Source organism: Agelaius phoeniceus, chromosome 2 (assembly GCF_051311805.1).
Source record: "Agelaius phoeniceus isolate bAgePho1 chromosome 2, bAgePho1.hap1, whole genome shotgun sequence".
Lineage (NCBI taxonomy): Eukaryota > Metazoa > Chordata > Aves > Passeriformes > Icteridae > Agelaius > Agelaius phoeniceus.
In genome coordinates, this window is record NC_135266.1 from 73,166,170 (window position 1) to 73,192,991 (window position 26,822).

Below are 26,822 nucleotides of genomic sequence, written 5' to 3' on the forward strand. Positions count from 1 at the left end.
GATTAGAATAGTTATTCAAACATTTATCTCTTCTAAGAACAAATGGGAGTTATGCTTATAAGTTGGTTTTTTGGGTTTTTTTCAAAAAACAGGAGCTTCCTACTTCTTCCCATGTATTTCTATCCCTTACCAGCTGTCTTTGGTGGGTCTGGCATCCCTGCTTATTGAAGACTTGGAGAGATATGTATTGGTGAAGAAAATAATAGTGAATGAGCTTTTAAATGAGATGGTAGCTGCTCTAGCTGAGCTCATGTGCATGTCCCGAAGGGTGTTCTTTGCAGATGACAAATTTCTTCAATAGTGACAGGATGTCAGGAATTTTGCAAAAGCTTAGAAAAAAAAATAGGAGATGGCACAGCTGATTTATTTTGTCCTGTTTTGTTCTCATTTGTGCTAGTTTTGAAGCTGATATTCATAAGAAGTTAGCCACAGCTGTTTTACAACAGAGGAATGCCAGTTTCACAAAAAGAAAAGGGTTTGATGAGTCCACAATCACGTTATTGTAATTCTGATGGGAATAGGTTCCTTTCCAAATACAAGGCACCCTTCAGAGTTAATATGTGAACATGTGAACACAGAATCACAGAACAAGCTGAGTTTGAAGGGATCCATTAGGATCTTCGAGTCCAACTCCTGGCACTCCACAGGACACCCCAAGAGTCACACCATGTGCCTGAGCACACTGTCCAAATGCTCCTTGAACTCTGTCAGGCTGGTGCTGTCACCACTTCCCTGGAAAGTCTGTTCCAGTGCCCAACCTGGAACCAGTTCCTCCCCTGGGTGAGGAACCTTCTCCTAATACCCAACCTAAACCTTCCCTGACACATCTTCAGGCCATTCCCTCAGGTCCTGTCACTGGTCACCACAGAGAAGAGATCAGTGCCTGCCCCTCCTCTTCCCCTCACAATGAAGCTGCTGACTGCAATGAGGTTTCCCCTCAGTCTTCTCTTCTCCAGGCTGAACAGACCAAGTGACCTAAGCCACTCCACATACGACTTTTCCTCAAGGCCCTTCTCCATCTTTGTTGCCCTCCTTTGGACACTCTCTTAACAGCTTAATACCTTTCTTATATGGTGGTGACCAAAACTGGTACCTATGGATTTCAGTTAAAATTGTTGACTTCTGAAATTCAGTGTTCTGTTATCAGTAACAAATTTAGCTTTAGACAGAATTCAGATAAATACTGCAAGACTTAAGAAACTTGAAAATCCTGTTGGTTTGAACATTAGAATTTGCTTTTTACTTCTTGTCTAAACTTTTTTTTTGTATTTATGCAGAAAGATTGCTTTTCATTACATAATTTTGGTTCAAGGACAACTGTGAAACCATTTTGAACTTTTCTTAAAAATTTGCCATTGGGGAAAAATTGCTTTCGTTGCTGTGAGAAGGATGTGATTTTAATAAGAATGCAGCATGTTAATACCCAGCAACCGTGAAATATTCATTTGAGATTTGCAGCATTTGTTGAGTCTTGTTAACTAAGCAATTATGGAGTCACTTGTCCCCTAAAGTTTTAAAAAGAATAAAGCTACATTTGTTGCTACATTTGATTTGTTTTTAAGCAGTATTTTCCAGAACATGCAGGTCTGAACAGCAGCAGTGCACTTGGATTGTAGGCCATGATAGAAAGCTCAAAGCAGTTCTCTCTAAACCAAAGCAAGCCTTGGCTTCAGATATTTAGAGTTAGCCCATATTTTCCTTACATATCAGAATATGATTGTTTTAAATCTAAATTATGAGTATTGTTTTTTTTCTTGTTGTTGGTTGAAGGGATCCCACCCTTCATTGAAACCTGAGGTTTGAGGCAAACAAACATGCTACAAAGGAATACTCAGATTGACTGTAACAGGTGCTTGTAGCCTGTTATTCATTGAAATACTTTAACGAGTCCTTAATGCTAACACAGAGCTGCAAGGCATGGGATTAAATGGCAAGTTGAAGCCTTCTATTTAGAAATACAATAATGTATAATATAATATGTGACGGTAATTGTTCCATGATTAATGTCGAAATACACACAGTGTGTGTTCTGAATCTTAGAGTTTCTCATTTTCCTGTTGTCACCATCTCTGAAATCCTAAAGTATAAATACCTCTGTTTCACTGGGTCTGTGTCCTCTTTTGCTGCCAGTAAGTGCTGGTGCTACTCATCAGAGTATTGTCAACTCTTATGGTTTTCATCCTGAGTCTCTCAATATTAATGAGGAGCAGGTGTAGTTGGAGATTTCTTGTTTGCTTGACTAGTTGAATCTTTGGTTTTGGTGGTATGATCTCTGACTCTTTTGTTGGTGTTTTCATTGCTTTTCCCATTTTTTGACTTCTCTGAAAGACAGGCCCATATTTAAACTAGATCATTATTCTCCCATCTTAGGAGTTGCTTCACAGTTCAAAACTTAACTTCAGGAATGGCTCATTTGCATGGATGCACAGCACATGTCAGCCTTTGCTGAGCCAGCCACTAACCTGGCAAAATACTATTTACTGTTTGGTGGGTTTAGGTTTTTGTTGTTATCAAGCTGAATTTGGCTCAGCAAGAGCCCAAGTAGCAGAGCTGGCAAACAAGGAGGTGTAGGAAGACATGGCTGAGAGCAGGGGAGTGGGAAGCAGGATCAGCCTTTGGTGACATCGAGCCATTAATTTGGCTCACGTGCTCTCAGTTAAGCCAAAGAATACTTTGACTATCATATAAGCATGTCATTCTTTAAGACTATGCCATAAAAGCTTTTATTGCTGGTAGCTTTTTGTTGTGGCTACCCACAAAATACTGAGGTTGATCAAGATTGGGTATAAGGTTTTTTCTAATTATATCTTTGGTCTACAAATGCAGTGGACTTTTTTTTCTTTTTCAGAAGGAAGATGTCATTCATGCAGACGTGGATGAAAGGCTGTCTCTTCGAAAGCACCGCTTCATGCATTTTGCATCGTTGGAATATGAAGGAGAATATTACATGACACCAAGAGATTTCTTGTTCTCAGTAATGTTCGATCAAGTTGAACGTAAGTTGTTTTCTTGTCATTGTATTTGTGAAGGAAAAGAATCTCACTGGTCCCCTTAGAGATGTCATTTGCAAATCACTGGGATAAGATCCTTTATGTTACACAAATCAGCAGAAGCCAATTTTTAAATGTTGCCCATGTGGATTCTCACAGACACTGCTACCCTTTAGACAAGTGAAGTGAGGCTGATGATTTAGAAATCTGGGGACTTGCTGGTGACATCTCTGCATAATTTACATGACTGATCAGTTTGTAGTTCCTCAATTGCTTACATGCCACAGAAAATAGAATGAGTATACTATAATAGTGTTCATACCATTCCTGGTCCTGTTATCTTCTATCCACTTCACCAGCAAGTAATTCTGTAACCTTTTTTCTTAGAGGAGGCAGTGATGGGAATGAGTTAAATGAGAATAATAGAGCCCAGAGTTCAGTTCTACATTTTTCGTTTTAAATCTTCTTTGATTTTTACATAATCTAGTTAAGAACAAATCAAAATCACAAGTGTCTTTTCAAGAAGAACTTTTAAAAGTGTACTTTCTGAGGAGAAGATAGGAACAGCACGCAAATAAAAAGTGCATAGGTTGTTGTCCTTTTTTGCAGGTTTTCTGGTTTCATTAATTCTCTCCCATTCCTTAAGCTTCTTTCATCTTTGTATCTTCTTCTGTTATTTCCATGACACAGTTATGTTTTTAATGATACATGCTTTTTTTCCCAAAAAAAAATTGGGTTTTATAGTTTTCCCAATTGTTTTGTTGGTTTTTTTTTTGCTTTTGAAAGGTTAAGTTTTCCAGTTTCCAGAGAGGATTGTCACTTAGAGGACAAATACTCTGTTAGTTCACCTGCTGAGGGAAAGAGGGAGAAATCCCAGCTTTAGTAGTTGTTTGCTGCAATCTGTGCATGCTGACCAGGAGAACATGTTGTCTAGCAAAAGCCATTCAAAGCCTGGGATGCTCTGCCCACCTACCAGCAAATGCTGTGGTGACTTGGGAGTACTGAACTGGAAATCCTGAAGGGAATTCAACGCCCTGTGGAAGGGTTTGAGAGACAGGGAGAAGGAAGGAGACCAGAAAGCACTTTGAAGCCTGTCGAAAATCTAGGGCAGAAAGCAGTTTAAAAGAGCTGCAAGTAGTCAAATAGGACAATTATTATTAGAATTATTGGTAATAAAAGAAGTTTTCCAGTATCTGCCAAAAATCTGTAGGTGATAAGGATACATGAATTCACTGCTGACACACAGCTTCTAATATTACACAAAGCTGAATATAAATCCTTAGAAGAACTTTATGACCTTGAGAGTCGTGGAGATTTTTAAAATGCTGGTTTTTAATTGTATGGGTGTTAGACTTGGTTCCCCCTCAAAACTTAAGTAATTAAGTTAAAAACCTGAAAGGGAACTTATTTTGAGTTTTCCAGCCTGAAAGACAGTCCGTACAGAAAATTTTAGTTTTTAAGGTGTGGTTTTCAGGCAGTTGTGTCTGAAGACAAGGTTAGAGAGATACGTGTTTTTCAGTTCTAGCCATTCATCCATATTAATTGGTTACTCCAAGTATAATAGTACACTTGCAGATTTTTAATGAAGTGGTATGTGGTGATATTTATTTGTAATGCAGCCAAGTTAATTTCAGTTGCTTTGCTAATATGAGTAGGAAATAGCATTAAACAGAAGCGAATAAATAATGACAAGAAAAAAACCTTTGCTCTAATGCATATTTAGCATTTCAAATTGAGGTCAGGCTTGCAGCAGTCATCATAGATGCTTGATAGAAAAATGTTGACGCTTGAATCTAATGTTCCTAAATATTTTTTTAACTGCCCTTGGTATGGGTTTTTTGGCCAGTAGCATAAACACAGTGGTAAGCAATTCTCTTGATTTCTCTTGCTTGGAATTCTACATTTTTATGTGACTGCAAACAGACACAGACTTTGATAGCAGAGAAATATGGCACTTGAAGTATTTTAAAGGAAGTGGTTTTTATTCATTGTGTTTCAAAGAATTTCATATGAGGAAAATAAACAGACCTATCTCAAGTGTCTGTTGTGGTATATTCAGAGTAGGTCAAGATAGTGAACTCAATAGCAAAGCAGCAGTTATTTTGGAAGCTTTCTGCTTATATAATAAAATAATTCTCTTTGACCCTAAACAGTGCCTTTAGAAAGGAGAAAGGTATGACACTACTTATCCTAGAAAGCTCTTCACTTACTGCATACTTAGATGCAATTTTAACATATGATCCTGCATGCATATGGTGAGTCTTACAATGCTGAACTTCAAGCTTTAATGATTTGGTTCTTCTCTACCTATTTTTGATTAATTGCTACTAAGTAAAAAACCCCAAACCTCCCAGCAAAATCTGAAGCACCCTGGCAGTAACCATTCATCCTCATAAATATTTGCTTGGAGTTTTCCAATTGAAAGCTGTTTATGGTAATATGGAAGACTTAGGGCTGTTCTAAAGTTTTGTTTCTGCTGTACTTTTTACAGACAATATGCAGAAACATATGGCCAGCCTCATGAGCAGTTTAGTTATGTACATCATTAAATACTGCTGAGGTTGATCTGTCCCTGTTCAGAGATAAACACTCCCACAAAGGAAAAAGGCAAGCAAAAGGAGGGAAACACATCTGAATTGAGAATAGAAGACATTGGCTGGCCAGCCAGCCTTAGGGTTTTTTGCTCATGGGTGGTTGTCACTGGAAAATTACTTTGAAATTTACTTTTATTTTTTAAACATACTCAAATTTAGTAGAAAGTAAATGTGGTGTTGTGTAAACCAGAAGAATTGTTGGTGCTAGCATTAAAAAATACCAAAATATTTCAGCTATGTGCAGATTGTCAAGTGAATTCCTGTACACAGTTGGGTGGAATTTATTGCTGATGCAAAAATCTTAGGTGTGGCCTTTGAAAAGGTTGCAAAAGATGCAATAAATTATAATTTATTATGGAACACTTTACCAGATAAGAAAACGGATGAATTGTACTGCGAATATATCAACTGTCATCCAGCATAAGTGATCTTGAACCCTGCCTGGTAGACCTTAGTTCACTACCTCTGGTCATTTATTTCCTGGTGCATGGGTTTCTCTATTACTCATTTTCTTTAAAGTAGGCAAAAGTTGTGAAATATTTGCATTCCTCTTAATTAAATCACACCTTCAAAGTTATTTACTGTGAAGGTGAAAATGAAGAAAAATATTTACAGTACTGCCATGTGAGGAGGATGATCTGATAACAAATGCAAAGTCTCCTGACAGACTTTTTGTTATGCATATTGACAAAGCAGAGCTCTATAAAAGAATAAAGATGCCATCCAAAAAAAATTTGCTTGCTTTTAGAGGGAGTGCTTCTAACACCAAGTTACTCTGTAAACATGTGCCTTGTTCTATTACTGTTAGTTATTTTATGAAAGGAAGCAGCCACCTCTTTATAAACAGTGACAAACAGTAAATGAGATGTGATAGTGTGGCACAGCATTTGTGCCAGTGCAAAACTAATGTGGTAGCATTTTTTTCTACCACTTAGTTCAGTGCATACTAAATGCACCATTGGGGATTTTGGATTCATGGCTATATGCCATGTAATCTTGTGTTAAAACTGTTACCACAGGGATGTGTGGCAAACCATTGCAAAACCAGCCAAATTCTTCTGGGTAATCTGTGGGATGTTCATGTAAATCATCATACCTGATGCAATGATAGTTTAGTGAAAATGTGTTCCCTGTGACCGTTCTTACTGTGATATAAAAATACTTCACAATGTCTGGTAATATCTAATACAAATAATATAAACTTGCTGTGTTGCATCAGAAATTCTGGCATTTTTAACATCACAGGTACGGGAAGGATAAAATTCTGCTGATTTACACTGAATTTTCACTGCAGTGCCGGAGCATTTTCGAGAGACCCTTCATTTTGTAAAATTGTAAAATTTGTATCTTAGACAGTTATGCATACTTAGGCTCATATTCCAGATTAGACAACTAATGCTGTGTTAGAGCTCTATGGAAATACCACCGTTGATGTGCTGTTGCAGAACATACAAGAAAATATGTATTAGTCTTTGAAAAGGACTGTAAGAGTCCTTCAGGAAATGAAGATGTTGCAATGCATTGAATCTGAACTGTGCTTATGTTCATTTTTTTCTGGAGAAGATTATTTCTCTTCCAGGTAGAAGACAAACCTTCAGGTTACCTTGTCTGATAAAAATTGACACTTCCTAAATAAAGATCTTGATCCTTCTTTATCTGCTCAGTCCAGATGTTGTAGCATCTTCATTCATTCAGCTGCAGTAAAAGAGATCTTCCTGTGTTCCACATTACCAGGGTACTAGAGGCAATATTTCCATGGCAGAGTCCTATCTGTCAGTGAGGATGATAAGTGTGTCGTAAGTTCCCTTGGAGAAGTTGTTCAAGTTGGTTAAGCTTTCTTAAGGAGACACAATTGGTGCAAAGTTGTTTTGTGTTTGCAGCCTTGATATGATCTGTGGCTTCCTGTCACAGCATCAGCGTGGTCATGGCTGTGAGGAATCTGAGGAAAGGACACAGTGCAAGGCTGTGGTGGCTAAAACTAAGTTTTAAATTCTCCATTGTCCTTAGTTGAGGTCAGTGCTGGTGCAGTCAGTGGTGTTAGGAGGGCCAAGAGGGACCAGGCAGTAGATGAGCGCTTCAGAATGAGCTGAGTCAGTCTTTTTATTTTTGGGTTTAGAGTTTTTTGCCTTTGGCAGGGGTTCAGATGCCTGCACTTCAGTGTCTTCATTTTGACCTGAATTTCATAGGCAATAGCTAATCAGACTGATGTGAGTCACGCATCAGTGTCAGATCTAAAATCTAGGATTCAGAGTCAAAGAATAAGATTGAGGCTTGTATAAATGGAAAAGCTTTATATGGGAAGTAGGGATTGAAGTGTTGTATGGGGAGCCATTGAAACAGTTGTGAACTGAATTCAATTCTCTCCAATTTCTAATGTGTTAACAAAGAAATTGTTTTCTCTCTATCTCTGCATTTAGTGGTTTTTTAGTACAGATATGTCATTGTTGCTCAAATCCCCCAAACACAGTAAAGAACTCTGCAAGCTGAGTATACATGACAAAGACGACCTCTTGCTCAGTGGTAGATGGAAGCTAAAGTAAAGATAAATCCAAAGAAAAAAACATGATGGTTTAAGGTCATTAGATTAATCTCTTCCAAACTTCAGAAAATGAAACCAAATCAGCCATTTCTAGCCAAGGCTTCTTAGTCATCATTGTTTACTCATTGCTTAAAGTGGGGTTGTGAGTAAAGGAAAATACTATTCCTGTTAAGGAACTGAACAAAAAAGTAAAGATAAACATTGATTGCTGAAAATGTCTTTCATACTGTGAAGTTTTCATCCTCAGCTATCCTTCATCACCCAAAAAGCATTAGGAAATCCTACCACCACCCTGTCAAGGTCTTCAAAGTAACTTACTTTCACTTTCCTTTAAGTGTCCAAGTAGAATATTAAAATAGGTGTTGTCTTGTGCATAAAATAATATATTGTGTTAGATCTAATGTTGTGCCTCAGCCAGTTGTTGGTAATTAATTAAACTAAATAAGGGAGTTTTTTGTTTTTTCTTTTGTCCTCGTCAATTAGATGTTAACTCTGATAACTAACATACATAGGCTGTATGTTTATCTAAAAATTAATTTCACAGTAAATAGTTCTTTGTTTAGAAATATGGCAGAAATTCCTATGATCTTGATAATGTGTATTTATGTCTATTACATCTACATGTTTTGTTGTGAACTCAAAATAAGCACTAATCCACTTTCATAATGGTTGCATCACAACATACTACACAACAGAATCAAAGATGGGATTCTTGAGGAGAAATGCAGTGTTCCCTCCTGCAGCATTCAAATCTGCTCTGCTGGCCAGGCTTCTTTTTTGGTGTATTAACCACTGGCATCTGTACCAACTTCTTTGTTTGCTCCCATATTTCAGAAGAGCATATTTGACCGAGAGTCCGAAAAACAGCTGAAAGGGAGCAGTGCTGAGAGCAGAGGTGTTAGGTGAGTGCTGGCTTCCAGCACTGTAGCCCTGTGGCTGCAGCAGCAAGGGAGTGTGCATGGTCACATGGGAGAGCAGGAGAAAAGGGAACCATGGAGCAAAATGACTTAAAAAGGAACACGTTTTAGCATATCATTGCAGAGGGAAAAATATGTCTTTTTTCTTCCCCTTCAGTTCTATTTTCCTGCCTTCATCCATGTTGAAGGTACCTGAGATACATTCCTTGTACAGTCAAATAGGAAAATATATTTTTGATCCTTAAATTTATACTGACATTGTATTAATTACATTTGTGTGTTTGCAGGTATGTCTGTGTGAGACAACAGTAAGGTTGTATTGAACTCATGTCCCTGTTATGATTGATTCCTATTTTTCCCTTTGTGGCATTGATGACTGGCTGAAGAGAGATGCAGATTGAGAGTTCTTACCTCAATTGACTGCAGTGCTTACTGATTAGTTAAAAACTTGGGCAAGGTGATTTGAAAATACATTAATAGCTATTTACCTTTCAGAAAAACAGTTCAATGTGAAGATAAATTACAGCTTCTCAATGAATGAAAGTAATTTATAAAAACTCAGCACAAAACTCAGCACAAAAAGAGTAGCGATAATAAAAGTGATCAGGCTTCAGCAGAGTTGTGAGCAAGAGGCAAGTGGTCTCAATGCACATCTTGAAGGATTTGGTTATTTAAAGTGTGAAAGTTATTGGTTATTTAATGGCATCTGAATGGAAAACAGATTCCCTGAAACGAATGAAAGTATATTGTGCTCGTACAGAATACTTGTAGTGCAAGTAATGGAAAGATCTGGTTATTAATAACAGGAGTCTGCTTGTTGTATAAACATCATCTGCCTTAGCATTTCAGAAATCTTGAAACAGTTTCTGCTTTAGTCAAGTATTCCAGTTTTGTGACATGCTAATGTGATATTTGAAATACCTAACAGAGAAGTCACTTTTTTTATACATATGGGCACATTTCAAGAGCTCATACAATCATTCTTGGTCTCTGAATATTTTTCCTATCTTTAAAGATTTTTTTTTATTTTTTTAGAACACCACACACTGTTTCAACTACTTTTATAACATACTGTCAACATACCACAGAAAATATCTTTGGGATTTGTTCTCCCACAGGTTCCAAATACTTTTTGACAGATTACTTCAGTATTTTTTTTAATAATTCAGTGGAACTTAATCAGTTCTGAAACATCCTGCTTAACTGGCAATTAAGTCTTAACAGATGTAGCGTGAAAACAGATTCAATGAATTTTTTCACTCTTAAGTGTATTTTAATTTCTTGCAACATATGTCCTCAACACAGACAGGTATTGGTTTATACCTAAGAAGTACAGTCTGGTTTTAAAATTCCTTGGCTTGCATTCAGATATTTAAGAACTGATGAGGATCTGCAGACCACTGACAGATGATAGCAGGTGCCAGGAGTGCAGGTCAGACTCCTGCCAAAATCTAGCATGCATTCTAGCCTCATATTTTCAGTTGTTTGTAACTCTTTTGGTAGTGATGGTTCTGTGCTTTTCCTTAGGCCAATGCTGAATTTTTATTGAATTAGTCATATGATGTATTCTTTTTTGACTAACCTTGATACAGACTACTATTTTTCTCCTGCTTGTTCTCATAAAAAATGTTACATTATGACTTTTTAAAAAATGCCTAGTAGAACCCCAGAGTATCAATCACTTTGCTTCTAGGCAGTAGCAGCAGGCGAGGTGTGCAGCCTGCTTTGGTAGGTGAGAGGAGCTGTCCTTACTTGCCAAACAGCTGGCGTCTCCAGGGGCACTGTTGAGAAGTTCCATTGCTCCCTGTTTGGAAAACACAGGCACTGATTCCCTAAGTGAGAAACTGGCCAGGTTATGCTCTGTTTTTCACTCCCCAGCCTTGCACCTGCAGTGGGTTATAGCACTGATTGTGCTCAGTAGCCTTCCTCATCTGCTGTGAAACAAAAGCAAATACTGAGTTCAAAGACATTTTTCCATGTGTAAAACACACAGGTTCCTCTTGTTAGAGCCACCTGCTCGTATGGCAGTGCCTCCCTTGGGTCACCAGCTTTGTTACTGCAGAGGAGAATGCAGACAAGAGACAATTCTTAGTAATCAAATCAGTCATCCACTGTTGTCCAGTCCCTCAGAGAGCTCAGGTCCTCACACCATCATCCATATCCATACTGCTGGCAAGCACCTGGTCATTCTTTTTTTAAATATCTTTCCTCTCAGACCTGGAAAAGCCTGAAAGTGAAAGGATTTTACAGATGCAGCTAACAAAAAATACTACATTTTCCAACAAATCCTGCCTTGCTTGTTACCAGACAAAAAGTAGTTCAGCATTGCTGATAGGTACAAATCCATCCTACCTGGCAATTCTTGGTTTTTCTAGCTGCTTTTTTCAGCTGATTACTATACATAAAATGCCAGTGTCCAGCAACTTTGTTTACCAAGAGCTGAAATCATACTTGACTTAATAAAAATTCTGAAATGGGTTCCTTGCATGGAATTTAAATAGAAGACATGGCCAAGACAGCTACCTTTTGATGTTTTTCAGTTTATTCCAGTTGTCTTTCAGGACTGATGTTTGAAGTCTTCAGAATGATACAGCTCGTTTTCCCAGGTGCCAGCCTTCTTTTCAAGTCTTGAATGCATGTTCTTTGTGCCAATACTTCTGGAGCTACTGAGACAGTGAAATTTTGCTGCTGCATTGGTATTGGCAAGCTCATAGTCACGTATCCCACTAGGGAAACTGCCAGTTGCAGTACACAGAGGACTTTTCTCCTTTTCTGCTCCTCTCCAAATGTTGGGGGTTTTTTTCCATTTTTGTTTCTTCTGGGGAAGAGATGTACTTGTGTTTGTGTGTCACTCACACCCTGACAATAGCATTTATTTCTTTTCTGTGGATTTGTTGGCGACATAGAATGTGAGAGCTTCCTTCTGCTTCACTGTCAGTTTCTTGGGAAAAACTATAAAATCTAATGCTCAAAAGTTTCATCTACTTCTCTGGCTTTCCTTGAATTGGCTAAGGAGAAACATTTTTTGCCAGCTGTATGGTGGTAAAGGCAGTCTGTACTGCTGAAAAAGTGAGAGGGTCTTTTAAACCAGTATGGTCATTTTAAAAGTACTCTGGGCAACATAAATTACTCTACACTTTCACTAGAAGAAAGCTGTCCATTGTTTGCTTTTCATTTGTACCAACTGTGAGAATTATAAAAAGCTCATTTAAAATTTGATTCATTTGTTGTTTCAATCTCTCTCCCTTGCAGCTAAAATAAGCGTTCGTTTTAAGAGGACAGTTGCTATTCTTTATGTCCAGTATTTCTGTAAAGAGGAGAAAGGATATCTGCTTAGTCAAACCATTGTAAGAGCAACCATATTTATTGCCACTCTTAACCTAAGTTAACATCTAATATCTCATAATGTATTATTATGGATTTGCATCCTCTATTAGTAAATACTTCATGGCTTAGTACTTTAACATTTCATAGCTAAGTGTTTTAAAATGGGAAGATATTTATTTATCATATATGTTTTTTTTATCATATATGTTCTGTAAGTTAGCTCCTATTTCAGCAGTTTAAAATAAAACAAACTTAAAATATAGACCTCATACATTTTTTTCATCCTCAATTTAACATCATTTTTAACCACTGCTTATATTGGAAAACAGTGACACAATATCTGTTGCTTAAAAACTCTGCTGATAACCCTACTCTAAAAGTAGTCACTGTATAAACCCTCTTGCTCTTATGCTCACATTTCCCATTTCCTAAAATAGTGAATTTTCTTCTTTTGAGCCTTAGCTCTGTGATACATTATGGATAATTAAGCTACCACTCAGCCCTGGTCTTGTTAGATTAGCAAACCTGAGTTTATTTTTATCTTCTCTGTCTGAGTGAGGCCATCCATTCCACAGCTTCATGTAGGCATCTTTATTCCATGCTTTTCTGAGTCTGATTTATCTGTGTAAAGCTAGCATCGTTCCCTGGCTCACAGCACAATCCACTATCAATCACTGTGGTCTGAGGGATGGAACGAGGATGAAAGTCAGGAACTTCTTAAATTAAGGCTGTTGCTGAAATTTCTGAATGTCAGACTGCAGCTTTAGTTAAGGAGAAAAATGGTTCAAAGCAATGCTCACTTGAGCAAAATGCTGAAATGCGTGTAGCCTGTGCTGCACTCACAGTCACTACGTGCAGAACAGCTTCCAGCACCAAAGGTGCTCTGGTCCTCATTTGTACCTCCATGTGTCTGCCATGCTGAGGATACTGGGGTAGAGCAAATTCTTTTCTGCATCCTTAGGTGAGGAAATTTTTGGCATAATCATTGCATAGTGATTAAAACAGAAAAAGAGAGATCTGGCAAAGAACAGACTTTTAGGAGGTCATGTACAGTCAAGGACTTGATGCCCCCAGCTAAGGTAGACTTCTGCTCAGGGAAAGGAAAAAATTGTTCTTTTTTTCAGTCCAAAATTGCTCTTGGAGGAGAAATTAGTATTGTCAGAGGAAAGAGACAACACAAAGATAATTGGAAGTGGTGGAAACAGAAGCCCAGTATACTGAAGGCTGCTGAAAGTTAAATGAGACATTAGTGGGAATTTTGATGTAAAGTGTACTTCTGCATTTGGATTTGCCTTCTTAATTATATGTACTGAATAAATATTTGTGTTCTATTTCTGTCTTGACCTATTACAATGTTTCCTCTGGCGCTTAATATGGTCAGAATTCTTCAGAAAATCTGACTGTAAAATAAAAACCAGAGAAAAGCCAAATGTCTTTCAGAGGTTTGCTTCATCAGATTATTTGAATTCAGGGAGAGAAAAATTTTTTTTCTGAGGAAATAAGACAGTTCTAGATAATAACAACTTGTTTTTTGAAAGAAACTCGTGATCTTCTTTGTCTAGATTTTTTTTTCTTTCGGAAAGATTTTTTCTTTATTGTGTGAGGAGTTTGAAGTCAAAGGGTCAAGTGGTGGCTTATCTTTTCTTCTCTTATTCAGTCTGCAAAGTTCATTCTTTAGTGTAGAGGAGGTACTCTAGTTGGTGCACAAGACTTTTTGTTTCTACTGCTATAGAAGGCTGATGAACATCATGTCAATAATTTTAAACATACTATTAGCAGTATTAATTTTTTTTCTGAGTTGCAGTATTAATTTTTTCTGAGTTGCACATTTACCAAACTGTTTTGACCAGTGTAATAAGGTATTATTAACACCTGTTTTTAAGACCTTCTATGATTTTTCTTAACTTTAGCTCTTTCCAGTCTCAGGGGAGTTCTCAGACTTGTCATGATCCTGTTCCTCTTTCCATTACGACGATGTCTACCGGATGAAGGCAGTGTTTCAAATTAGTTTTATGTAACTGTCTTCACTCTGCTGTTCTGAGAAACTTAAAAAACCTAACAGAATCTCCTCACTGAGCTTTTTGCATGGCAAAAATAGGTTAAATCTTCCATAGCTTAAAAACCAGGAGCATTCTGTTATCATTTACATACCCTTGGAGCCCCTGCTGTAGGAAAGCTTTCCAAACATCTGTTAATTGCTATGTGGCAGATGTTAATGGTGTATAAACAAGTCAGACTCAGCAGGGGCTGTTACTGGTTTGCTTGGAGATTTTCTGTGTGCTAATAACAGAATGAGCTAATCTTAGAAGTGGAAAGAAATTCCAGGCTAATTTAAAGATAAAGGTGAGAATGATGTGGACCATCAGTTGAAGGAGAGCAAGTCAGCCACTGAAAGGAACTCCAATTAAACACGAGAAGAAAGGAGAGAAAGAGTAGAGATTGCAATAATGCTTGAACCTGGAGAGCTATGGAAATAGTGAAGTAGGTCTGTGCAGGATCAGTAAATGCTCAAAGCAGTAGACTTTGTCATTCTAATAACGATGTTCAAGACTTTTCATACAGTGTCTTCTGTATGAAAAGTCTTGAACATGGTTATTAGAATGTCCTTACCTTTCCACAATGGCAGTTGGAAAAAGTAATGTCATCACTGGGATGTCATCTGCACTAAAATGGCCTTCCTAAAATTTTCATGTAAGATTGCACTTCAGAGCCTTATAAAGGAAAAGGTTCCTTCTGGAAATTCTGCAATGACAGTATTATCTTAATTCAGCTTTGAATAGCAATTCCCTTTATCATTATCATCCTTGTCATCCCCAGGAATCTAAAACATCTGAAGTGCTACAATACTGCAACTATGCCAAAAGTCTCTTCCCTTAAAATAGCAGTTTTATTATTTTCTTTTTTTTTTCCTTCTCCTTCCTTAAGCTGATTCACTAACATTAATGGGGATTAGTTACAATTATTCAGCTTCTGTTGAAAAAGAAAGGGACGCATTAGGTTCTGCTAGAGTAGGCATCCAATAATTCACTTCATCCTTTTAATAAAACTAATTGCAAAATGGATGTGTTTCTTTGGTGAGTGTTTATGAGCCTTTCTCTTTCAATGGATGATGTCAGCAGAATTTGGGAAGGTGGAGAACAAACAGATAATATCATCAATTGCAAAAAGACAAGGTTTTTGGTGTAAAACTGTTGACTAGTAGCAAGTGGACCCAAAACAACCTTGTGTGCTTTCTTTTGCTTATATTTGTCATATCTTTTAGAAATTCCTCTTACTGACATTCAACACAGATGGTAATTAATTTACTAAAGCCTTTCCAAATTTTCAGTTAAGAGAATTATTTCATCCCCTTTTTGTCCTCTAATACAAATGTATTTGTTGTTTCTTCAAGAAAAGTCTGCTGCAAAGGTGAATAGGAGGTGTAACTAGCACAGTCACCCCATACAGTAATTGAACACCATCCAGTGGGTGTTCACTTAAATCCTTTCATTCCTAAATAGAATCTGTATTGGTTATAATTTACAAAGTAATTGTTCTCTGAACTCAAAAGCAACGCCCTCGGACAGCTAGTCACTGTAAATTGCATGTTCATGAATGGGGCTTTTGTTCTGGAAGAGAAGCATAATAAGGGTTTGAATTTTAGGTGTTTATTGTGCTCTGGACAGTAAGACTAAATGTCCTGGGCCTTAAGCTTAAACACACATTTCACATTAATGAAATTACCAGTATAGAATTGTTTCCTTTCAGTAAAATGCCCCAATTCACTGTTAAATCCAGTGCTTACTACTCTCATGCCTCAACTAATAAGGCAAAAATGCTGTATTGTAGGTTGTCAGTGAGAATGGAAGCCAGGCTACAGCCTTCACTGCATGAGAATGTTGTTGCCCTTAGTATAAGCAAGGGGGCAAAAACCAAAATTTGCCTATGAAACCTACCAACTATTGCAGGTTTTTGATGTTAGTGTATGTTACAAAAGCACATAAATGGATATTTTCTTTTTGGAAGGATTGGTCAGGTGACTGTATTAAATTAGAGAGATGTCTTTTATTCATAACACTTGTAGAAACAAATGTCTGCAGACATATGCTAGACCAAATTGAACATGGTCTTGGGCAACAGATCCTGACTGACCTTGCTTTGAGCTTTTTCCTTTTGTCATTGTGAGAAGATAAGGATATTCTAGTTACTGCAATAACCTCCAGAGCTCCCTTCCAACTTCAGCTATTCTGTGAGTGAGGGAATTTCCCTTAAACATGGGGGAACCCCACTTCATGGGTTTTCCCACAAGCTTCTCAGAAACTCCTGAGACCATCTTTCACAGTCACCAAAAAGGTGCTGCCTGTAATAAATTCCCTAGAATGTTACCACTGGGAAGGAAATAAGAACAATAAGATGTTCAAAAGGATGTGTTTGCTCTGTGGGGGATGTAAGGCAGCCCTGAAGGCCTCAATTTCTAAAGATCTGATGGAAGGACAAGGCGCTAGGAGAATGAATTATGATTACCACCATCATTAGAATAGTGCAGCAATAGAAATCAGACATCCTGCTGTTGAGATTTCCAGATTTTGCAATAGCAGTATAGAAAAACATCAGCCGCCTCTTTCTCTCTGGTTGTTTTTTTTTTTTCTTCTAAAGATATGACTAGGGAGTGCTATAATATGATGAATGACAGTTTCCCAGACTGATATTTCTAGGAAAATTCCATTATCCTTTTCTAATCAGCTGTCACCCCTTTGAGTATTTTTTGCAATATTTCTAAGACCTTTTACCTCATGTTGCTGTTGTAGAAATAAATCTTTTTTAAAAAATACAATACATAACAAAAGAGAAAGTATTAATGATGGTGTAAATAATTTTGATATGTGATAGGGTGAAACAGGAAAACCAGTAAAAAAAAGTAAGCTTCTACATAAACTGGATCTAAGTACTATTTATATTTACAGTACTCTTGAGAACCCATGCAATTTATGTGAAATGTCAATGCTCCTGGTTGCTTACCCACTGCAGTAATTTAAATTGCCTAGATGCACTGATATGTCAGCTGTTTACTGCTTGGACACAAGCACAATAAATGTCCTTTATCTGAAGAGAATTAGAGTAACCAGTGCATTTTTCATGCTGATACCATTAATAAATAAAACTTTTTCACTTAATATTTCTAATTTTACTTTTAAAATTTTAAATTACTTCATCAGTAAATAATTAGATTTTTTTTTTCTTTCTGTTCCACTAGGAATAAGCAATATCTACAATATCCTAAAGTTTGTGTTTGGACGAATAAGTTTAAGAAGCAAACTATTTCACAAACAAAGGAGTTGAATTCATTTCACCAATTTTTGACCTGCCCAGTGGATGAGGGAAAGGCTATGGATGTTGTCTACCTAGACTCTGGAAAAGCCTTTGACACTGTTTTCCTCAGCATTCTCCTGGAGAAGCTGGCTGCTCATGGCTTGGGTGGGTGCACTATTCACTGGGTAAAAAACTGTCTGGATGGCCAAGCCCAGAGAGTGGTGCTGAATGGAGTTACATCCAGCTGGGGGTCGGTCACAACGTGGTGTTCCCCAGGGATCAGTATTTGGGCCAGCCCTGTTTAATATCTTTATTGATTATCTGGATGAGGGGATCAAGGGCACTCAGTCAGTTTGCTGATGACACCAAGTTGGGTGGGAGTATTGATCTGCTGGAGGGCAGGAAGGCAGAGGGATCTGGACAGGCTGAATCACAGGGCCAGGACCAATTGCATGATGTTCAACAAGGCCAAGTCCAGGTCCTGCACTGGGGTCACAACAGCCCCAGGCAGTGCTGCAGGCTGGGGGCAGTGGCTGGGAAGCTGCCTGGTGGAAAAGGACCTGGGGGTGCTGGTCAACAGCAGCTGAACAGGATCCAGAGTGTGCCCAGGTGGCCAAGAAGGCCGATGGCATCCTGGCCTGGATCAGCCAGGTGTGGCCAGCAGGAGCAGGGCAGTGACCGTCCCCCTGTACCCAGCACTGCTGAGACCACAGCTCCAATGCTGTGCTCAGTTCTGGGCCCCTCAGTGCAAGAGAGACATTGAGGGGCTGGAGCGTGTCCAGGGAAGGGCAACGGAGCTGGGGAAGGCTCTGGAGCACAAGGGCTGTGAGGAGCAGCTGAGGGAGCTGGGGGTGTTCAGCCTGGAGAAAAGGAGGCTCAGGGGGACCTCATCACTCTCTGCAGCTGCCTGACAGGAGGGTGCAGCCAGGTGGGGTCAGCCTCTTCTGCCAGGTAAAAAGTGACAGGACAAGAGGAAAAGGCCTCAAATTGCACCAAGGAAGGTTTAGGCTGGGTACTAGGGAAAAATTCTTCAGCTAATGGGTGGTCAGACATTGGAACAGGCTGCCCAGAAAAGCAGTAAAATCACCATCCCCAAAAGTGATCAGAAGACTTGTGGATGTGGCACTTGGGGACACAGTTTACTGGCGGACCTGGCAGTGCTGCATTAACAGCCGGACTCAATGATCTTAGAGGTCTTTACCAACCTTAGTGATTCCATTGTGTTTTGAAGCCAAATCATGGAATCATAGAATTATTAATGTTATAAAGGATTTTTAAAATCATCAAATCCAACCATTAACTCAGACTCCAACCCTAGTCCACCACTAAACCATGTCCCTAAGCAACACATTCACATGTCTTTTAAGTACCTCCAGGTATGGTGCCTCCACAACTTCCCTGGCCAGCCTGTTCCAATGCTTGACAACCCTTTCAGTAAAAAAATGTTTCCAGTCTAAACCTCCCCTTGTGCAACTTGAGGCCATTTTCCAAACAAATTTTAGTATTTATACTGTCTTTCAAATGTGTGAACATGTATTTTTGTGCACCTAAACTGATGAGATAATGCGTGAGTCAAAGTCTATTGGGAGCAATAGGACAAAGTGGTTGACCCTCGTTGACCCATGTGGTTACTTCTGGCATTGTTATCTGTAATTCTTTCATGTTGGAGTATTCAGTACACATCAAAGACAAATAAACCATACAGTTACTTCACATACTTTGACATAGCTTGAAATGATTTGCTGTTTGTGCTTAGGGGATAAATTGCATCAGAGCAAAAAAGTGGAAAAGATGGTCCTCTCTGACATGTCCTCTTTTTTCTTATTCCAGGGTTAGTAAGGTAGCTTTATCCTAATGATACATTCTCACACAATGGAAGAATTCTCCACGTGGCACTTCAGTTATGTTTGCCAGCAAGAGAACCCAATTTGTAATAAGCAATCTTTAGTATTCTTGTGCTTAGTCTTTAACTGGTTGGGGGGGGGGGGGGGGGAAGGGGGAGGGGAGGGAGTTTGCACTTTGTAAGATGCATGTGAAAAGTAACAGTTTCTCATGACAGGGAAGATCTTCAGAATACATATTGTAAAGGAAGTAGCTGAATGAAACAAAAGGAGTAGTTGCTAGTGTGGTAATGGGGCCTTTATTTTGAGCACATAAGTTTAAATCAAGTTTTGCATAATGAGATAAGAATCAGTTTCTGGCTTTCTTAGGATGTTGACCTTTTCTTCCTTCATTTTAATTTTGGGATGATTTGCACACATTTTCATTCTGAATCCAAATTAATCTCTGCTTATAATTAAGATGCAAGTTGATAGAGTTGTGTATACAGTCAGATTTTTAACTGTGTCATTTCACTGTTGTTGTCCTTACCTCTCTTTATTTGTTCTTCTGTCATAATCTTCTCTAGCCATAAAGTAGATGGCAGAACCCTTAGGCCAGGGATCATGACTTCCAATGCTCCCTAGGAGAGGAACAGCACTAGACCTCTAGTGCTAGGAGGCTGTCATAATAGTTTATCTTCGTCTGACATTAGCATCCTAATCTAGAATGTGCTCTGACACTGTAGTATTTAAAATCTAGGTGTTGCTAACAATAGGAGATGATGACTTAAGGAGAGTGATGATTCACAAATTAAACCTTCTTTAGTTCAGAGCTGGATCAAAGTTCCTTAATTGAGTCTTCTTGAAGGCATAGTCTAGCTTATACTGTTCTCTTTGCTAGATAACACTGACTACAATCTTAAAAATTGTAACAGGAATTTTTGGGGGTTGTGGTTCTGCTTGCCTGCTCTTTGTGGGAAGGACTATGGTTTTGTGCAGAGTCTGGAAATGCCATCAATCCCAAAAGTCTGAACTGCATAGTGTTCTCTGTAAGTTGCAGAAATTGTTCTCTACCCTTCTGGTCTCAGAAATATGTATTATGGGTACAGCTCCTTCCACGTAGCTTAGTTGTCCTTTATAAGACTTTATTGCTGCAATTGTGCAGCCATTCCATCTCTTGAACTGTAGTAAACTTTGTCCTTGCATCTGATTAAGTTCTTATTAAAACAGAGAATACATGCCCTTAGCACTGCTAACATTGGGCTGCTAGATAGGAGATTGGAAAAAACAGATTACAGATGTAACAAATACAGAAAGCAGTCATAGTGTGAGTTATCTGGTCGCATGCAGAAGGATTCACTTGCTCAACTCACATGCATAAAAGCTGAGTGTCAGGTCAGAGGAAGTAATTGTAGCATTTCTTTATAAAAAGGAAACTGATAAGTGCAAAACCTGCATTGGACACCTGTCTCAACCTGGAATAAATTGTCCTTTCTCTGTCTGTTTCTTTCCCTTGACTGTAAAGGCAGCCTAAGGTCATTAGTCAGGATAAGTTTGCAGAAAGAGATAATATCTTTTATTAGACCAGTTGCTCTAAGTTGGAAAAATTAGACAAGCTTTTGGGCATATGAGCTCTTCCTCACATCTGAAATAGGAGCAGCAGATTTCAGAGTTAATTATAAATCTTTTTCTGGGTATGTCCTCACACCATCATAGTTACAGCAAAGCACCACAGAGATCACTAACTCAGATTTAGGCACCTAATTTTTAGACATCTAAATGAAGCCAGAGGAACCAAGCATGAGGTGCTTATTTGGGAGTTTGAGAACTTGCATTTCACATGACACTTTTTTTTTTCCAGATGCTCCCTCCAGTGCTGAGCTCTGCCTGCCCAGAGGACTGGCAGCCTCTCCTGCTGGGGAAATGCTCAGCTGCAGTTGTGCTCTCTGCTTGGCTTCTTGCTGCTTGTGTGTTTCACATGAAGTCTTAGCTTGCCTCACATGCTCCCTTTGCAGAGCTGCCCTTACAGGCCTGTGAGACTGCTCCAGTTGTCTGGGAGAGGTGACTTTCTGTATGCTGTATGTCCTTGCAGTACAAGTCTTGTGGTAAGCTTGGAAGTCTGAACATATTCTCATCTTTTCCTTATCTGCAGCTCGGATACATTCTTAGAAAGAGAGCGGATCTGGGAGTATGTCACTTTCCCTGGATAAAATCTAAGGAGAACGCGTTCCCCTGCTCTCCTTGCCATTCCCACAGACTTCTGCTACAGTTCCAGTGAGGACTGAGCTGTTTGCAAGCACTGTACTAGGCACCACAGCATCTGCTTTTACCCTGGTGCCTTTGGTTATTTTGGAGCTCCTGGTGACTTGGTGCCATAGTGTCTTTAAGAGGTTTTGAAAACTTGCTTATCTTAATTCTTTTGTCTGTTTCAGTTTACTAAAAGACGGTGTCATCCTTTGATGTTTCCTCCCTGCATCAGCATCCCATCCTTTTTACCCCGGGCTGCCTGACTCACTGAGAAACCTCCTGGTATTGACTTGCTCTGATGCAACTGCTCTTCTGAAATGGAGATTTGCCAGTGCTGGCCCCATCCCAGCACTCTGTATTTCTTGTTTCCTCAGAGGGACGATTGCTTTAAGTAAAGAAGGACAGATGCAAAGCTTGTTTTGTAAAGCATAGCAGAAGCTTCTATTATTGCAAATTGCCTTTTCCACTGGGCATACTTGAATTCAATTCAGGTGGTTCACTTTACTAATTCATGTGATTGAAATTACTATTATCAATTATCTTTCAATGGAGCAATGCAGTAGTTCAGTAAAAGCTTTCTAGCTGAAGTAGATTCTTAATTCATTTAAATTGCATGCTCATTTATTATTCAGATATTGGTTTGCCAGGAGCTAGCATAGCAATTTGACCACTTGGTTTGTCATGCTCTCAAAAGCCTAAATTTTTTTTGCTATCCTTCATTTATCTCCAACATCACCATTACTTCAAAAGGAGGCCTTAAAGAAATAATTACTAGCTTGAATTTTTGTCCTTTATTGGTTTCATTAACAGTAAGTACTTTATAAATGTATAGAAGAGCTTCAAAGAATGAGAACAAAAATAAGGTAGGTTAAAAAAGGCACACTTTGTTAATATAACATACTTGTCCAGTATCATTAAAATTATCTAAGAGAGCTGAGAATGAAATGCAAGCTATTGAATGTCAAAGATCTTCTATTTCAGGCTAATTTAAACAGAAATTTTAACATCATCTCCCCAAGGAAATCAACATACACGACTCTTATCTAACCCAGCTCTCTGGTGCAGGATTCTCAGAGTTCAGCTTGCGTGAAAGCTGGCAGCCAGTTAAAAGGAAAAAATGCAAATCCTCGTTCCCATGGCAGGCAAGGCTGCAGGGTGGGCTCTGCTGTAAAGGCCACAGCATGAGCTGCATACAGTGGGTGTGGTTTTTAAAATGCTGTGATCCTCAAATTAGGACTGTGCTGAAAACCTATCCCATTTAAAAGGTTTGTTTCACTCATCATTTTGGAGAATGAGAGTTTGTTTCAATTGTGAATACACTTAATGCTATTCTCATCCTAATTTTTCATAAAAAAACAAATGGTTTTATAATACCTCAGTATGACCTTGAACCTGCAAGGTCAATATTCAGCAAAGATAGCAATGAATGCCATCCAAAATTAAAAAGCTGGAAGGTCAATTTTTCTTTTATTTTTGTAATTTTGTCTGTTTGAAATGGAGCTAAAAAGAGATTCGGGTCAAACCTTCTTAGTGACTTTACTGATGAAAAGGACAGGAGTTTGTTCTTCTAGGAAAGGATACATATTTTATACTGTTCACATTTGAATTTCAGGCTGTGGAGAAAGATTGATTCAAAATTTAAATTAAATTTCCATATTACAAAAATAAGACAATGTTGCAGACATGTAAAATCATGTTTTCTTGCAAGTAGTAGTAACTACTTTTACTTTGTCCTTTGATTATTGTTGTTAGAGTTGTTGATATTCGTGATTTTGCTCATTCTTTGAATCTAAACATCTTTTGTCAGATCTAAGCCGGTCCTTAGCTTTACAGGTGTAAAAGGGTGTTACTGTGTGTGCAAGTCCATCCTTGTTAAATTCAGCCCTTTCCTAACAGTAATCCTAACACTGATGTCAGGTCCATTCTACATCTTAGTGAAAAAAACCCATAGATGATGGAAACACTTCTGTTGTAAGAAATGTGACAAAATACCCAGATTTGCCAAGGGCAAATGAAGACTGATGGAGCTGCTCTTGGCAGTGTTTTCTTAATTACAGTTGTCAAGTAACTTTCATGGCTAATGGCACAGAATTTGTGTGTTTATAAGCAGACTCAGTATTCATACAACTGAAAAAGTTAAAATGCCTTTTTGTCCATGAAAAGAGCCTCTGTACCTCATTGTTTCATGGATATGCTGTAGGTGGTGAAAATTAGATGATTGCATCTGTAAAATATGTAGAGACCCTTGAAAATACTCACTGTCCTTTAAACCAGCATTCCAGCATAGTTGTGGCAGGTCTGTAGGAAAAAAAAAGTTCTCATTCAATCAAGTTCAAAACAATAAAAATTCCAAGTTTCTTTTTTTTCATATCAAAGTAAGACTAACTGCTACAAATAAGTTTGGTACTATGTCATTAATTTTCCAATTAGTAAGAATCTATCAAAGTAAAATAATAAAACTAAAGAAAATTGAATCATGCAGATCTTTTACTTTTTAGATTAAATAGTCCCTAATAATTACATCTATTGCCTGTAGTCCTCAGAGAGAAACTAAGATCCTGATGTATTGTAGTCATGTGTGAGGAACCACAGCACCAATATTTAATTCATAGGAAGAAAGAGGCACTTATTTTCTTCAGTGTACAAGCTGGGTAAGAAAACTGGTCAAACCTTTGTAATGCATCTTCTGCAGAGCAGAGTTAACATTCTCCTAATTATTTTAGACAAGGTCTTAAAAGACCTGATTCCTCAGAGGGCTGTACATTTTATATTAATAGAGCTTTCCTTTTTTGTATTTAAAGGGTTCTCACTGTTAAGAAGTAAATAAATTGAGAAAATAAGCACCAAGAGCTAAATTAGCATTCAAGAAGTATGTTTCCTGGTGAAAACAGAGATTTGCGTCTTCACACATTATTTTATATGGTGACAGTACCAATGAAATATAACTGGATGTAATTCTTAGAAAACATTAAAATAATTATTGGAGGAAACTCATTCCACAGTTTAATTTATTATATTATTGTAAGACTGTATTCTAATATCTTACACAAATCCCAGTGTGAAAGATAACACTACTGTCCCTAGTGTCAGAGTGTTTTTTCCAAAAGATTCCTACCCTCCAGTGCACATGCTTGCTGACATCTGCCCATGTGAGAAGAGCACTATTAAGAGAGTCCATATTTATTACTTTACTGTGTTTACTGCTTTGAAAAGTAGAAATCTCTTTGTTTCTCTCTCAATCTGTGCCTTTCCCTCCTGCCTTTTTTCCTGTCTTACTTTAGCAGCTGCTTCTCGTCCAGTTGCTGCAAGGACCAATTCCAACCCAGCTGGTGCTGCCTCTCACCACATCCTGGGGTGTTTGTGACTCTTCTCTCCCTCTTCTGCCACTCAGCAAAGACTTCTTTTGCTCTACCAGTCCTTTCCCCCATGTGAGGGTAGCATGAGCATCTCTATCATTGCTGTTACTGTCTTTTCGCCTCTGAAGGAGGTCAGTCAACATCTTAAATGTCCTCTGGAGGGTGGCTGTGGCTGGATGCAGGAGGGCAGATGTTGATGGCTGCCACAGCCATTTCTGTGAGCTCTAGGCAGTTGCAGTTGTAAGTGCTGGCTGGTGAAGAGTCTGTACGTCTTCAATGGACTTCCCTTCCCTTTCTTAATCTTTATCAAGATCTGATAATTCTCAGTGAGGATATGTTGTTCCTCAAAACCGTGTAGCTGAGGAGTTTCAGCGTTGTTGTGCTGAATGCAACACAAAGGAGAGAAACACAAAAACACTCAAGCAAGTGTACAGCCTCACAAACTTGGCTGGCTATTGTATCAGCTTGTAGCTCCCAGTGCTTTCTCCTTACCTTGCATCACTTAACCATGCCTTTGCTGTTCCAGCTCACAAAGTTCAGCTTGTCTCTCTTCATCATCCTCCTGGATGCTGGCAAAAGGCTGCTCTCCAGTACACTGCTGTGGTAGCAGGTGCTGACCCAGATGTGATGTTCTTGGGATCACCAGGAGAATCAAAGGAATGGGGCTGCTGTTAACTACATAAGGGTATATGGCTGGCTTTAGTGCAGACATCAAGTACAAGGAGCATGTACAGTGAAAAACATTGCAGGGTGGTTTTCCCTTTCTTTCAGATACCCTTTTTTGCAGACCTACAGCCTGATTCATTCCCTTCGATAAGGCTGCTCTCTAGGTGGGTCTGATAGGGCCAAAAAAACAGTTTCAGTTCAGTTTCACATTGACATGTGCTGTACAGAAGCAGTGACATTTCAAAGCTGAGATCTAAATCACTTAATTTGCTTAGCAGCCATTCATGACAATGCTCTGCAGCAGGGACTGCTGTTAGATGAAATTGTGGTGTTACATCACACTGCTCAGGACTCAGCCTTACTGGATGTAGCTATTGTTGCTGCTTTCCCCAGTATGTTATTAGTCTGACTTCTTTTGTCTCAAATGAAGCAAAGTAGAGGATTTCATGCATTGTTTTACTTAAAAGGTAAGCTCTACCTATGGAGCTTTATAGATGTGCCTGTATATGGGTGTTAATGTATGTATAGGCATTGCACAAAAATGAATTCATCCACAGTAACAGGTGGTACTGGCTGCACCTGTTGCTGGGGTCACTCAACACTCCAGTATTAAAACCCTAATTTTAGTTGCTTATAACTTTTGTCAAACTTAAACATTTGTGTTGAAATGTTATGTGCCAGGTGTCTGCCTTAGGCTGATTTGGGGGAGGGGATGTGAGGAGAGGAATTTATCAGCAAAACTGTTACTGCTAATTGAGGGAGCAGAGGCCAGGGTACTGGTTTGCCTGTGCTGAAAAATGAGCTATTGCTGGTTGAGATGTTCCAAGGCAAAAGTTGCCAGTGGAGACCCCTTGCAGCTGGGCGTGCCATTTGCCAGTGCTGTGGAAATTCACTATTTTACTGACAAAGCACCTCCATCTGGCCAAATTATGGGCCTGTGAAAATGCTTGGTAGATGTTTGTTGACAGCTGCCCACCAGGCTGCCTCCATCATGCCCATTTCCAGATAGTGGTGCTGCACTGGTGACCCTTTGGATGCAAAATGCCTGTGAAACAGCAAAGTAGCCTTGGAGACAGT

The 26,822-nt window shown here is 38.7% G+C and overlaps 1 protein-coding gene across 1 annotated transcript in view; it reads left to right on the top strand.

Annotated features, from left to right (window-relative positions):
• MICU2 (mitochondrial calcium uptake 2) overlaps positions 1-26,822 on the top strand; it is a 135,624-nt gene that overhangs the window by 68,750 nt on the left and 40,052 nt on the right. The window contains exon 2 of the mRNA XM_054654374.2: positions 2,849-2,996. Coding sequence (XP_054510349.2) covers positions 2,849-2,996 — 148 coding nt within the window. The remainder of the gene's footprint in view (positions 1-2,848; positions 2,997-26,822) is intronic.